Genomic DNA, 13,957 nt, shown 5'->3' with positions numbered 1-13,957 from the left:
GTGAGACCAGTCTCCAAGGTCCCTGCTAGCACTATACCTCTCTGGCAGACTAAAGAAAGCTGTTTCTTCTGAACCTGAAATAGAAAGTTCTCGACTCTCTGTGGCCCCTAAGAACATTAGCTGGAGGAGGATTGGAAGTCTATTCAGGGTAACTTCCCACTTACCTTTCAGTGTTCTCAATGTCTGTGGAAACCTGCCAGGAATGTTGCTGACTATCTATGGGGGATGCTGAGGAGTCCTCTAGGGCAGGTGTCTCAGCGCTCTCCTCGATTTTGCAATCCAAACTCTTCATTCCCCCACCAGGTTCCTTTCCTGAGGCAGAGGGGTTGTTGGCAAAGAGAAAGGGTAAGAAATCATAAATGCAAGTTCTAAATCCAGGACATTGCAAAAGTTGGCTACGTTTTGAGCCAAATGCTACATTAAACCTAATAGCTTTCTGAGTGACAGAATAATTTTTGTGTACTCTGTGTGTGTGTGTGTGTGTGTATGTGTGTGTGTAAGAAAGAGAGAGAGAGAGAGAGAGATGTTTTCACAACATCTGGGAAAGATTTTAAGGTCAGCGCAACCTAAAGATGAAGATAAAATTAAGGTCCTTGCTGCATGCGGTGGCACTTGCCTGTAATCCTAGCTACTTGGGTTGCTAAGGGAAGAGGATCACAAGTGCAAGGTCAGCCTGGGCAATGTAGTGACACTCTGTCTCAAAATAAAATAAAAAGGATTAGGAGATGTAGCTCAGTAGGACAGCACTTGCTTACCATGTACCAGAACCTAGGTTTTATCCTAGAATAGTAAAATAAATAAATAAATAAATAATAATAAAAATAATAAGGTCCCCGTGTTTGGTGGATTATTAGTGCCTTGTAGCCTGTTTTGAGTTAGATCAAGTTAGCTTGGGTGGGAGGAATTAGCCTGTGAAACCATGCTGGGTTTTGGACTCAGACACAACAGGAGGTGAAAGAACCAGGAGCAGGTGACAGCCAGCAGGAAGAGTGGGAGCTCTTGCCATTTTCTCTGATTTTAGACACTGATTCTCTCTGCCTGCAATAGAGATCATAGACCTGCCTTCCAATTCCTGGGCTCTCCACCCTCATTTAGTGCATCCTTCTATAAGGAGACAGCTCAGCCATGTGATCGAGCCTTACTGTGCTGAGACAGTGAAGTACCATCAACTGAAGTGTCCCATGGAGGGCCTTGTACAGGAGCTATTCACAGCAACATACTGACAATTCACTCAGGCTTGTATTTAGCATGACTGATCTCAAGTAGATAAATCAGTTCTTTCTAGAAACAAATAGCCAAATTTATTCAGTCATAAATTTATATGAAATTATATGGTAGTCTGTGTTCAAGGCATACTCTGTTAATGTCTTTTATATTGCCTTGATTGAGTATCTATATCCACAGTGGGATAACCTGGTACCATGGGAATGACCAATAATGCCAAAGCACTGGATTTTAAACCCGGCTTTGTCATTCTTATTCACTTATTGATTAATTCACAAATATTTCTCAAGTGTCAGCTCAGTATCAAGCACTGGGCTTAATGCTAGAAATAATAAGAGGTAAAAGAAAGAGTTCGTGGAGCTTAAAGTGCAGTAGATAGACAATGAAAAAATCATATAAATCATTATAAAGCTATTGTACAATATTATGTAGTCTGGATAAAAGGTATCTAATTTGTGTCTTTTACTCTTTTGCTTAGTTCTATTTTTATTATGTAGGCACAGCTCTAGATTAGTTAGATAATGTTATAGTCCATATCATTGAATAGTCCCAAGATTGAAATTACATCCATTATTTGTTAGCTCAGTCTCCTTAATCCTGCTGTGATTTTTTTTTTCATTAAATAAAACTCAAAACAAACTTGTGAAGAGGATGGCTGTTCATGGTTAAAATCTAACAGCAGTTTTTTTCTTTGGATTCCCGATCCAAAGACAAGTAGCAAAAATCTCTAATCCATATGGTAACAAACACAAGGAGTAAAAGACAAACGAGTAAGTGCTAAGCGCACCTTTCATCAAACCACAGCAGAAATGGACCTCTGAACATTCATCCAAAGGACAGACATAAATTTACTGATGAGAAATTTTGATCCTTTGCTGTGTACTTCATGCACACTGATCCCGAGGGAGGAACTTGCCTGAGGAATTGTTTTCTCAATTTTATGGTATGCTGTTGGCTGGAAATTAATTAAACACATAATTTAGCACATTACCATTTCACAGTTGGAGGGCAATGACCTCTTAAAAGCATTTGCATCTCATCTCCCCTTAAGAGTGTGGCAAATGCCGTCAGTCCATTTGCCACCCACCTCTGGGCAGAGTTAGCCATAAGATGTGAGCCTGAGCAGGGGTGTCTGAGATCTGGAAGAGGGCCAAAAGAGGGGCTCCCCCAGAACGGCTCTCTGCTTTTCAAATCTCTTAAGAGTACGACAACCTGCAAGCACTGTGGAACATATCCTCCTTGCCTAATTATTTCAGAGCAGATCGGTGGAATGTAGAATTTCTTAGTCTTTACATGACTGAAATTACATCTCCCCCTCCCTCTCCTTATTTGTGCTCAAATTCTGATTGGCTGTATATAGAAATCTATGTTCAAACTAAGTTTCTCTAAGAACTTGGATGACATTGTTCTCTATCTTCTATTTATACCTAGGGATGCTCGGTATGTAGCCTATTTATGGTTCTCTGAAATTTTTCAGGATGTAATCTTTAAACTTTTGAGTTCTATAAAGGTTCCTAAATATGCCTGGGTAAGAGTCCTCTTTATATTAGTTTTTCTTGGCATTTGAAATTTGTTTTCTTTAATCTTTTTTTTGAAAAAATATTACATATATTTCATATATAAAATTATTTTGTAATGAATCATTTTAGAGTAAGTTGTAGGCATTAATGATACTTTATCCTAAATACTTACATATATATCTGCTGAAGAATAAGGATGCTTTATTACATAACCTCAAAACAACTATCAGACAAAACAATTTCAAAATTTTGATTAAATATGATTTGACACACTATTATTTAATATGCTAATATTAAATTTCCCCAACTATTCCAATAATTCTCTTTATAGTTTCTTTTAATTGAGGGACCCAATTAAGGACTATGCACAGCATTTAGTTGGCATGTTTCTTTTTTTTTCCTTTTCTCTAGAATAGCATTGTTGCCTTTAAAAAAAAAAAACTTCATGTCATGGATGTTTTAGAATGAAAAATCCAGGTCAATTGTTTTATAGAATATCTTTCCATTTGGATTTATCTGATGGTTTCAACATGTATAGATTCAGAGTAAACATTTTTGGCAAGAATATCATAGAAGTGATAATGAATCCTTCTTCGTGCTTCATATCAAAAGCACATGAGTTAGTTGTTTCACTATTAATTATGCTAATTAAGCTGGGTTCTGCCTGCTTTCACTACTGTAGATGCACCCTCTCTCCTTTGTGATTATTAAATAATCTTCAAGGTAATTCACTGAGATAGTATGATCTTTTTGATTTAAATATTTCTGTCTTTCATTAGGTTTGGGGAAAAGGTTTCCACTTTTTCTTGCTTCTCTACTTCTCTGATTTCTCTCTATTCTTTCAGAATTCCTATTTTATATTTGGATCTTTCACATCTCTTAACTCTCCCCCATAGTCCAAATTTGTCTTTGGACCAAATTCTGGGTGAATACCTTGGCTTGATATTTCACTTCACCATTTTAGGCTTTCAGTATTTCCATCATAATAATTTTCAAGAAGTATGACAGGTCCGAGATTTTATCCTACTTGCAAGTTAGCCTGCTACAATTTTATAGATGGTGGAAAACAACATGAGATTCCTAGGTCAAAGACAAAGATAGTTGATTACTTAAAGAATAACAGAAGCCAGCTGGGTGTGGTAGTACACGCCTGTAATCCCAACAGCTTGGAAGGCTGAGGCAGGAGGATCACAAGTTCAAAGGCAGCCTCAGCAATAGTGAGGCCCTGAGCAACTCAGTGAGACCCTGTCTCAAAATAAACATAAAAAGGGTTGGGGACGTGGGTCGATGATTAAGTGCCCATGGGCTCAATCCTGGTACCAAAAGAGAAAGAAAGAATAGCAGTAGCCAGGATATCAGTATTTGCTGGTATTTTGAGTCTTAGTTCCCAGATGGAGATGTAAGAAGGCCAGATGATACCTTCACACAGAGTGGGCTATGAGTTTAGGGTTCCTGAGTTTTTAATCAGCATGCCTGCCCTTTGCTCCAGAAGGAAACATTTTAATTATACTGCATTGTAAGCCTATGCCTTGCTCTGGAGGGAGACACTCTATTTTCCAAGACATTTGCTAAATAAGCATCCCTGAAAAGATAGTATAAAACAAAGGGCAATAATTACCTCACTTTGCAAGACACATAAAATGCAATAGACAAATGGAGAATCGTCACCCAACACTAATTAACTTACCTATGGGGTTTTTCATTGATAAAACTTTGTATTTCCAACCAATCTGACCAGTTCCCTATGTTGCAATTTTTTTTCATATAACGATAAAACAATTTATGAGTCTCAAAAATCTCTTTGCATATATTGATTACTTATATTTTAAATTTTCATCACCTTAAAATTTGTTCTTCTGGAGTTCATTGTTTGTTGCATTTGGTAATACCATTTCACAGTGCTAGTTTTTCTTAAAAATCTGGTCATTCCTGGCTGTCTATTCAGATATGTTTTTGAACATCTCTGTTTGCCTATCATTCTAATAACAGTGTCCTTCTGGTAATTGTGGAGAAGGAGCAGTGTGTATGGCTGGATGCAAAGGTCTCCCATCTTTATTGGTAGGTTTTCTGAACAGCCTGCTTGTTCTTTATGCCTCGTGTCTATTCTGAGTTTCCTGGTTTGAATTCCCACTCCAGTGAGATATACTGAGCCATTTTGTCTGGCAAAAAACACTGTAGTCTTGAGCTCAGGTTCTTTTCCTTCCATTGCTGTCCTTGTGGAGGTCCAGAGTTATTTCACACTCTATTCGGCTTTGTTGCCCAGGACTGACATTGACACCAGACGTCCTCCTGAGACAAGAACAGATAGTCTGCTGCTCAGTGTCGGGTAGCCCAGCTTTTTTGGAATGCAATTTTGAAACTAATTTCCCTGACAACAGTTCCAGAATTCTTTCCTATGATTTGTATTTACTGACTGAGCTTAAAGTATCTCTGGAATTGATTTCTTGCAAAAATTTCTCCTTCTTGAATTTCTTCTTGAGTTTCTTATTTGCTATGGATTCCTCTGTTCATTTATTTCTACCAATTCAATTCCAGTTGCCTCTTAGCTGTAAGAAATTTTTCACATTTTCTGGTTTGCTGAAGTCATCCTTCTTTGTTTTTCAGGGTTGTGAGAGTTTTGTGTTTGCTAACCTCTGTTTTCTTTTTTCTACAATTAGAAAGGGTCATGTGAAAGAGTTATGGCCAGTGAACCCTTAGCACAAGTGATGTAGCCTCTTCTAGACTGGTGCCTAAAAATTCTCCTTTAAGATCTCCCATGTTTTCTTTTTTCCTTCCTGAACATTGGATATGCAGAGAATGAATAGAGCAATACTGTTTGCCCCACCCCAGCTCTGACATTGGACTAAGACGTGTGTGAATAATGAACATTCATTGTTCTAATCCGTTGAGATTTGGTATTATTACATACAGCAGTTATCTCATCCTGACAAATATAAGAACTAATATGGATTTATTCTTTTCATCATATACTTTTCTGTTATTTAAATGGATTTGAAATATGTGTGTGAAATATGTGTATGTGTAGGAAGGAAAATATGTGTATGAGTTCAGTCCAACACCTCTGGATAATCTTTTCTTCTAATTAAATTGTCTTTCTTTTGACAATAGATGCAGAATGAAATCAATTCATCCACTTATTCGATAATCATTAGTTGAAACTTTACTCTGCTCCAGGCACTGTACTGGATGTTGGGGATACAATAGCAAACACACTCAAGGCAATCAAAGTCAAGAGAAAACAGCAGGCATGGAGCCAGGTAACAACCCCTCAAGTAATGTGCACCGTGATCAATGTCATGGAGATGCTTGGGGTCCACATCGGGTGGTTATTGGCCCAGCCTTGGAGGGTCAAGAAAAGATTCCTTCAAGAAATAACATGTAAATTATCACCCAAATATAGTGTAGGAATGGGCCCGGTAAAAGGGATGGGTGTAGGGTCAGGCAGGAAGGGTGAGATGTCCCAGGCAGGGGGACATACTGGAAAGAATTGTATGTTGAGGCTCCTCAACATAGTTCAAGTTGATTTGAGTGTGGCAGGGCAGGGTATGAAGGTGAGGGAGGGTGTTGTCCATGAGATGTGAAGTTGAAGAGGTTAGCAGAGTCAGTTTATGGAAGATCTTCTAAGCCACATTAAGGAGCCAGTGGAAGAGCCTTCCACAAACAAGTTGAAGAGCTCCATGCCCAGTTTCCCTCCTTTGCCTGGCTGACCTAAGAATGGGGCACTTGTCCTCTCACAGCAGGTGGGATCCCTGTGCTCATTTGAGAAAGGATCGACATGCTTCCAAATGGAAACCTCAAGTTCAAGTTTTGCCTTGCCCAAGAGAATGAATGTGCATTTAAAATAGTTTCTTTTTATGAAATGAAAAACTCTGTCCCCTGAAAAATCAATTTCAGGCCTCAGTGAACAAATGTTTGCTTGGGGAGGGAATGGAGGTAAGAAGGGGGAAGGGAGCCCTCAAAGCACCTTGAAATCATACTAAGTTGGCTGTGTCACTGTTTGGAACTAGGACATCAGAACTTGGCCACTTTCCTTAGGGTCCTGCAAAGCTTTTTGCTTTCAGATCCTTGGGGATTTCCATGTATTTTTAGCCTGTTTATGGAGAATATAAGAGACATGTTTGAAGAAAAGTTAAAGGAAACCACCCATGAAGCACATACCAGATTAAAGGGCTGGTTATTCTTACATTCGTGAGAAATGGTCATTCAGGAGTAACAAAAACACATCTGATCATGGGACCATGTCCAGGGTGCCACTGAACACCCTCAGCCCCAGAAATTCTAGGCACTGGCAGCAGTAGGGTCCTTTACTACCCCTACTCAAGTGACCTCTTTCCTTTTCATCTCAACTATCCTCTTTCTCCTTGTGTTTTCCTCTATTCTTTCTTTCCCCCTTTCATTCTTTCTTCCTTTCCTACCTGTCTCCAGCTTATCAGTGGCAATAGAAGGTGCTGCCATGGACAATATCTCTTTGGAGGTCAATCATTTGGCCTCTAGTGTCCAGAGAAGTCAATTTTATCCATTTGAGTACATTTATCCAGAAATTAAAACAAAACAAACCAATCTTCTCTGAGTTAATACTATATCACTGCTCTACCATTTCCTTGATATTAAGGGCCGATTGTTTATGTCCTTTGTGCATTATCTATGCACAGAGCAGGGTTTTAGGACAGTTTTCATACTAACTGAATTGAGAAAAACAAAATGAACATGGCTTAATCAGATGCATAGGGGCTTCTCCAAATAGTGATAACCTCGGTCAGTGCTTTTTAATTCCACGTGTGTGGAAAGCACTGGGAAAATGCAGCATGTTTGTTCAGAATCCACTTTTATGTTCTCATGTACTAGAAAGTATACGACTTAAACAGAAAAAAAAAATTATATCAATTCAGTTAGTTGTTTATCCATATTAAAAAATAGTTTGAAAGACTCTTCTATGGTAAGAAGATATTCTTAGTGCTACAAAACATATTACAGATGTTGAATCGGTGGGTCACACCTATAATCCTAGGTACTGGTGAGATCAAGGTAGGGAGATCACAAGTTTGGGGCCAGCATGAAACTGTCAAAAATAAAATAAAAAAGGATGACTGAGGATATAGCTCAGTAGTAGAGCACCTATCAAGCAAAAGGCCCTGTACCACAAAACGCCCAGTACCACAAAACAACAACAACGACAATAAAGAACCCCCAAACCAACAAAAACAAAACCAAAAAACATCCCAAAAGTTTGGAAATAAAAAGAGCTCCAATCTTGGCCATGCACTTGGAAATGAAAACTTTCAAAATCAGAAGATACACTCTACGCTCCCCCTTGCCCTGCAGCCTTCTCTGTGCTTCTTACGGCACTGATCCATCAGTGCTCCCAAAGCAGTACCCATCATGGTGGCATCATGAATCTGCGCGAGAAAGCAGATACGCAGGATTCCCTGAGAACACGGGGGAGGAGAAGACAATGGAAGATGCATTCAAAGGAGATTCCTGTGAGACTTTGCTCTATTTCCAGACGAGCAGAACAATGGTGTGAGGTGTGTTTACTATATAATTAGTTAATTCCAACTTTGCCATAATGGGTAACATGGCTGAACCACGTTATCTTTGGATCTCATGAATGTTCCATTTTATTTATTTATTTTTTACTAAATTCAATGACTTCTTAGAATTGATCTTCTTTTTTAAAATGATATGATGTGTTTTTGACACAATATCTTTATTTTATTTATTCACTTTTTATGTGATGCTGAGGATCAAACCTGGTGCCTCACATGTTCTAGGCAACCCCAGCCCAGAATTAAAATTCTTCACCTAATGTAAAATATTTTATAAATCAGTAAGTAATCTATGAATTAACATTCCCTCCAGTCCTTAAAAGCAAGTCTCCAAGTTTAGTATTATGGTAAGAAATTAACACATGATGGAATTTAAGCATTAAACATGGTTTTGATATTTGCTCTTTAATCATTAAATAAGCCAAATATGTGAATAAAATTTGATTTCTCCATTTGATATGTTCTACTGCCCTGCCCCAATGTACTTTAGTGGGAATGAACTGGTGTGGTAGACCAATCAGACTTTGTAGTGGGACCAAATTTTTAATGTGACCTTGGGCAACTTACCTCATTGAGCCTCACGTTCTCTATCTGTACAATGAAGGAAATATTCTTGAGGGTAAAATGAGATAACATGCATCGGGCATCTAGCAAGCAAAAGGGCACAGTAAGTGGAAGCTATTATCAGTACTATCATCCTGTTCTTTATGTGACACATAATTTGATAAAGGTGACAATATAGTCCTACTTATTAATATTTGAAGACATGAGAGTAATAGATGGTTTTAGATAACATTTGGATTACAGAATTTAGTTATGTTTACACTGTTCAAACGCTACAGGCTTCTGGTCTTGGGTCTTTTGCATCAAATGCCAATGTTTATGAAGTTGTTTCCTTTTTGTCATTCAAGTCAGATTCAAAATTTCTTCTCAGAAAACTTTGACCATCCCATCTAAAGTAGCCACCAAGTCACTTTCTATTACTTTATCTCTTCTATTTCAAATTATCTGTATTGTACTTATTAATACTTGGGATTTTTAGAATGTTTGACTATTACTGTTCTTTCTTGCTTTCCTGCCCTTCTTCCTCTCTCCCTCCTTCCCTCCTTCCCTCCTTCCTTTTTTTTCCCCCCTTAACTAGAATATATACTCCATAAGAACAGGGATTTCTTCAGCCCTGATCACTGAGCTTTTCACCTCTGTGATCAAAAGATCTGACAAGAACAATTTTAAAGGAGGAAAAGTTTATTTGTTTCAGAGGTCTGAAATTTATTCAGTTTCAGACGTCTCTCAGTCCATAGACAGCTAACTCTGTTGTTCTGGGTCGAAGATGAGGCAGAACATCCTGGCAGAAAGGCGTGAAGGAGGAAAGCAGCTTAGGACATAGCATCAGGAAGCAGACAGACACTAAGCTCCACTCACATGGAACAAAATATATACTGCAAAGGCATGCCCCCAGGGACCTACCCACTCCACCACACCCTGCCTACTTACAGTTAGCACCCAGTTAATCCATTCAAGTTGGATTAATGCACTGATTGGATTAAGGTTCTCATAAACCAATTATATCACCTCTAAACTTTCTTACATTGTCTCACACATGAGCTTTTGGAGGGCACCTCAGATGTAAACCATAATAGGTACTCAATAAATATTTGTTCAAGGAATGAATGCATGTTTCTAGAGTTCAGAATTAGAACCATATTTTCTATTTTAAGATTTATTCTGCTTCATTTCTTCTAACCCACTATTCTATTAGGAAAAAAAACACCTCACTGCATTGAAAAATAAGGTGTTTTGGCTATATTCTATTTCTGTCTTTATGTTGCTTGTTTCTTTTATTGGTGTGGATAATTCTCTTTGCATTTCCTAGTATGATGCTGAAGAGACAGGAGTCTTTACTGCCCATGTCCCATTCTTGTCTTGAGTTCATCCTGTGTTTTCTAGATAGCAGTTTATTAATTTCTCATTAGAGCATCTTGAACTAGGTTTTGAATAAAGATTTTTCAACTTTGAACATTTCTCTATCCTGTCCTTCTTGTGATCACATCTCCTCTGCATGGATTCATCTCTGATGATGGCACAAGTGAAGGTAGGACCCATCTTATCTTAGGCAGAAGGGAGGATGGCAAAAATCTCAAAGGACCTGAGGATAATCTTGTTGTAAACTATGACAGAGAGGCAAGCAGAGTCAAAGAGAACGCTTACCTAGCAAGGAGAGGAGAACAAAGAGGGAAAGGACAAGTTCCCATGTGAAGGGGGCTCCTTTCAGAATGGGAGTGTTGTCATAGCTGACAGATGGTGGACAGAAAGTGAGGGGAAAGCCACAGTCAAAACAGGATCACCTAATTCCCTTAGAAACCTGGCTCCACTTTCTTCCAACAAAGTGAATGAAACTTGTAATCTCATTTCATCCAGTGGCAGGAAATAGGCATTAAAGTTCAATGTGATACATGGACTCAGTAATGGGAAAAGATTTCCTACCTAACTAACTGTAGAGAAGTGAGGACAACTATTTTTCATCATAAACATAGAAATTAGACTTTGTCAAGTAATGCTCCAACTACAACTTAAAGTGTTAGAATATGAAATTACAAAATGACTAAAATTATTCCCATCTGTCATCTTCTTATACAAACAGTTTTCCAGAACCATTCTCTACCTGATATAACCCAATAGCTTTTATTAAATGTGGGTTTTACCTCACATCACTGTAATTTACTTTAATTTTGTTGGCCATGAAAAAGGAAAATCATTTTAGTAATGTTTTTCTTCATTTCTTTGGCAATATCATGCATGATCTTGCGAAGTATAAAAGATTTCTAAGTAGATTATACTACTCAGACTTATGAGACAGCAAAAACTCAGAAGCAGAGTGCACAAAACAAGCAAGAAGATCCAATGAAGACGTTACTAAGGACTAAGGATGCTTAGAATTAGCTTAATTGGAAGAGGACAATTTTTTTTTTAGGCCAGAGGCACTTAACCACTGAACCACATCCCCATCTCTTTTTATTTTGAGACAAGGTTTTGCTAAATTTCTTAGGGCCTTGCTAAATCACCGAGGCTGACTTTAAACTTACAATCCTCTTGCCTCAGCTGCCTGAGTTGCTAGGATTACAGGCATGTGCCATGGTGCCCGGATAGAGGATGATCTTCATTAATAAATTCAGGCTCACAGCAAGAGTTTTAAAAATATTTGAGGCTTATTTTTCCAGGAAGAAATCATAAACTTAACCCCTAGAGTGATCTTGTGTGCCCATTCTCTTCGAATAGTAAACTCATGTCATAACTACTCAATACAGTTGTAAAACTAAGTGAAATAAGAAACACTATCTGGACTTCTGGTGGCAGCCAGGAACACGTACAGACATACAAATAAATCAAGTGTGCAGATTATGATGAAACAACTTGGTTTCAGTATCTAATCTCTACCAAGAAATTTACCAGAGACTCATGTAAGGTTAAATTTGGTGACTCAATTAAAATCCCTCTCCTTTCCTTGCTGGAAAAAATGGTAAAGAGAGGGGAACTGCCAGCCTTTAGCCACTCCCACAGAAAAAATAGAAATTAGCTTACTTAAAGGACATTAAATACCAACTTTCATCACAACATTAAAAGAAACAAACCAGATGGAAATTCAAAGCAGAAAGAGATTTTGAGTGTTACAAATTCCAGTGAGAGTCACTATCTCCCAGAACCTCAGTGATTATCTGATTTATCAAAAAGAATTTAGTGAGGTCCTCTAGACAGGCTCACTTCCTAGCCTGAAACCACATCAGAAGCATCAATGTTTGAATAAGGAGTATATTATCTTGGAAAACTAGACTAGCATCTTAGACCTCAGTAGATAGACTTCTTTCTAGAGGATAAATGGTCTTTTTTACTAAGACATGACACATGTATTAAATTATGCAATTTAATATGCACATATAAATATCAATCCTGGGAGGGAGATGGATTTCTTAATGCACGCCTTCTTTCCCTACCTCTACTACCTTGACTGAAATTTGCAAATGCCTATTGCTCAGTTCCCACTCCATTACTCTTTTAGAGTAAACCTATTTTTCCTTAGCTTCACATCTTGACTCGGGGCTTGATAAGTCACATCTGCAGAATCTGCCTCCCCTCCCTTCCCCATTTCTCGTTTTCACGAAGATGAGGCATTCCATTCCTTTGCTTCCAATGCCATAATAGGGTTTCTTAGACTTGTTGACTACTCTCTGTCTACTTTTATGAGTAGGGACTCCAGGATTCAAGGACAAGATACATGTCATGTCTCTTAATTTGCTCAACTCAACTCTTTAAAGTTTAATACTCTTGTGCTGTAGTCTGTGGACCAATTTCTATCTCAACTGATGTCTGATAGTTTATGGTCACTGGAGCAAAATACATTTCTTTTTAACCAGCATTTTCTGGAGAGTTAGTAGCAGACTTCAGATACTCATTGTGTATTGGCTGGAAGCTTATGGACATAGGCTACTCAACAGTTTCCAAAGATACCAAATAAAAAACAAAACCTAATAACACCAGAATTTTCTGTTATCCTAATGGTAGGAGTATGACAACAATAGTTCAAAAATCCAGAAGTCCAAAATAGTAAAGTAGAGTTAATTCCTTAGGTATAATGAAGAAATTAATAAAAGAAATAAAGAAATAGAAAGAATATGTCATATTAAAATGGGACTGTAAAATTTGAAATAATTTTTTAATGGAATCATCCCACCCTTTCTGTAAGAGCTAGTATTTTGTTCATTCCAGAAAATTCCAGGGAATTTGCCTAGTATATCTTTTCATGCATGTGTTTTCTAGTGTATTTTCTCTGGTGTAATGACAGTTTCCTTGTGCCTACTGCTAGGAAAATGACTAAAATTATTCTCATCTTATCTCTATCTTCAACATAGTTTTTAATCCTACATAGTACTATTTCTTTCTAGATTAGCAAGAATTTTTTCCACCAATAAAGAAATCATCTCCTCATTGCCTTAACTCTACTGGTACTGGGACAAAGGTAACAATCCCTAGGACAACTAGCTCTTGGATGTGCACTCTGGAAACACAGGCGGCTTGCCAGAAGTATATGGTACATACATACTTACAAAAAGAGGAAATAAGTACTGTTTGCTGATTATGTTTGATTCCAAAATCGAATAATTAGGTTACAAATATATTTAGTTGAAGAAATGTCTCACAAATTGTTTTTTCAATTTTTTCCAGTAGGACATTTCAAGAAGCAACTTAAGTGGGGTTTCTAATTTAGTAGGTCTAGGGTGGGGACCAAGAATTTGCATTTCTAACAAAGGACTCAGATACCAATGCTGTGGTTCAGGGACTGCACTGAGGGCTGTTTCCCATGTTAATGGTCATGTCAAGTGTTCACAGAGAAGACTTCCTACATGAGCCATTACCCAGCTTATCCTCATCAGAGGCACACACCACTTTGTACTTGCTTTACATCAGTGTGAAGAAAAAGAACAAAACTTAAAACAATGTTGAAAGCATGTACTTCGGGGAGTAAAGGGTAGCAAAGAAGAACGGCATGGTAAAGGCTTGAGAATTTTTATTTTTAGATTGGGGGAAGTGGGATGATTTTGTTTGTTTCTTTGTTTCAAAGGGGAGAGCAGCAGTTTTCAGTCTGCACTTTGTTTAAGAATCACCTGGAGTGTC

General features: G+C 37.9%; 1 protein-coding gene across 2 annotated transcripts in view; it reads right to left on the bottom strand.

The window, feature by feature from the left end:
- Positions 1-13,957, bottom strand: part of Rgs7bp (regulator of G protein signaling 7 binding protein) — a 95,853-nt gene that overhangs the window by 14,327 nt on the left and 67,569 nt on the right. For both annotated transcript variants that reach the window (XM_047555676.1, XM_047555675.1), the window contains exon 4: positions 165-312. In XM_047555676.1, coding sequence (XP_047411632.1) covers positions 165-312 — 148 coding nt within the window. The remainder of the gene's footprint in view (positions 1-164; positions 313-13,957) is intronic.

Source organism: Sciurus carolinensis, chromosome 6 (assembly GCF_902686445.1).
Source record: "Sciurus carolinensis chromosome 6, mSciCar1.2, whole genome shotgun sequence".
NCBI lineage: Eukaryota > Metazoa > Chordata > Mammalia > Rodentia > Sciuridae > Sciurus > Sciurus carolinensis.
The sequence above is the reverse complement of the archived record's forward strand: the minus strand, read 5'-3'. Positions and strand labels throughout refer to the sequence as shown.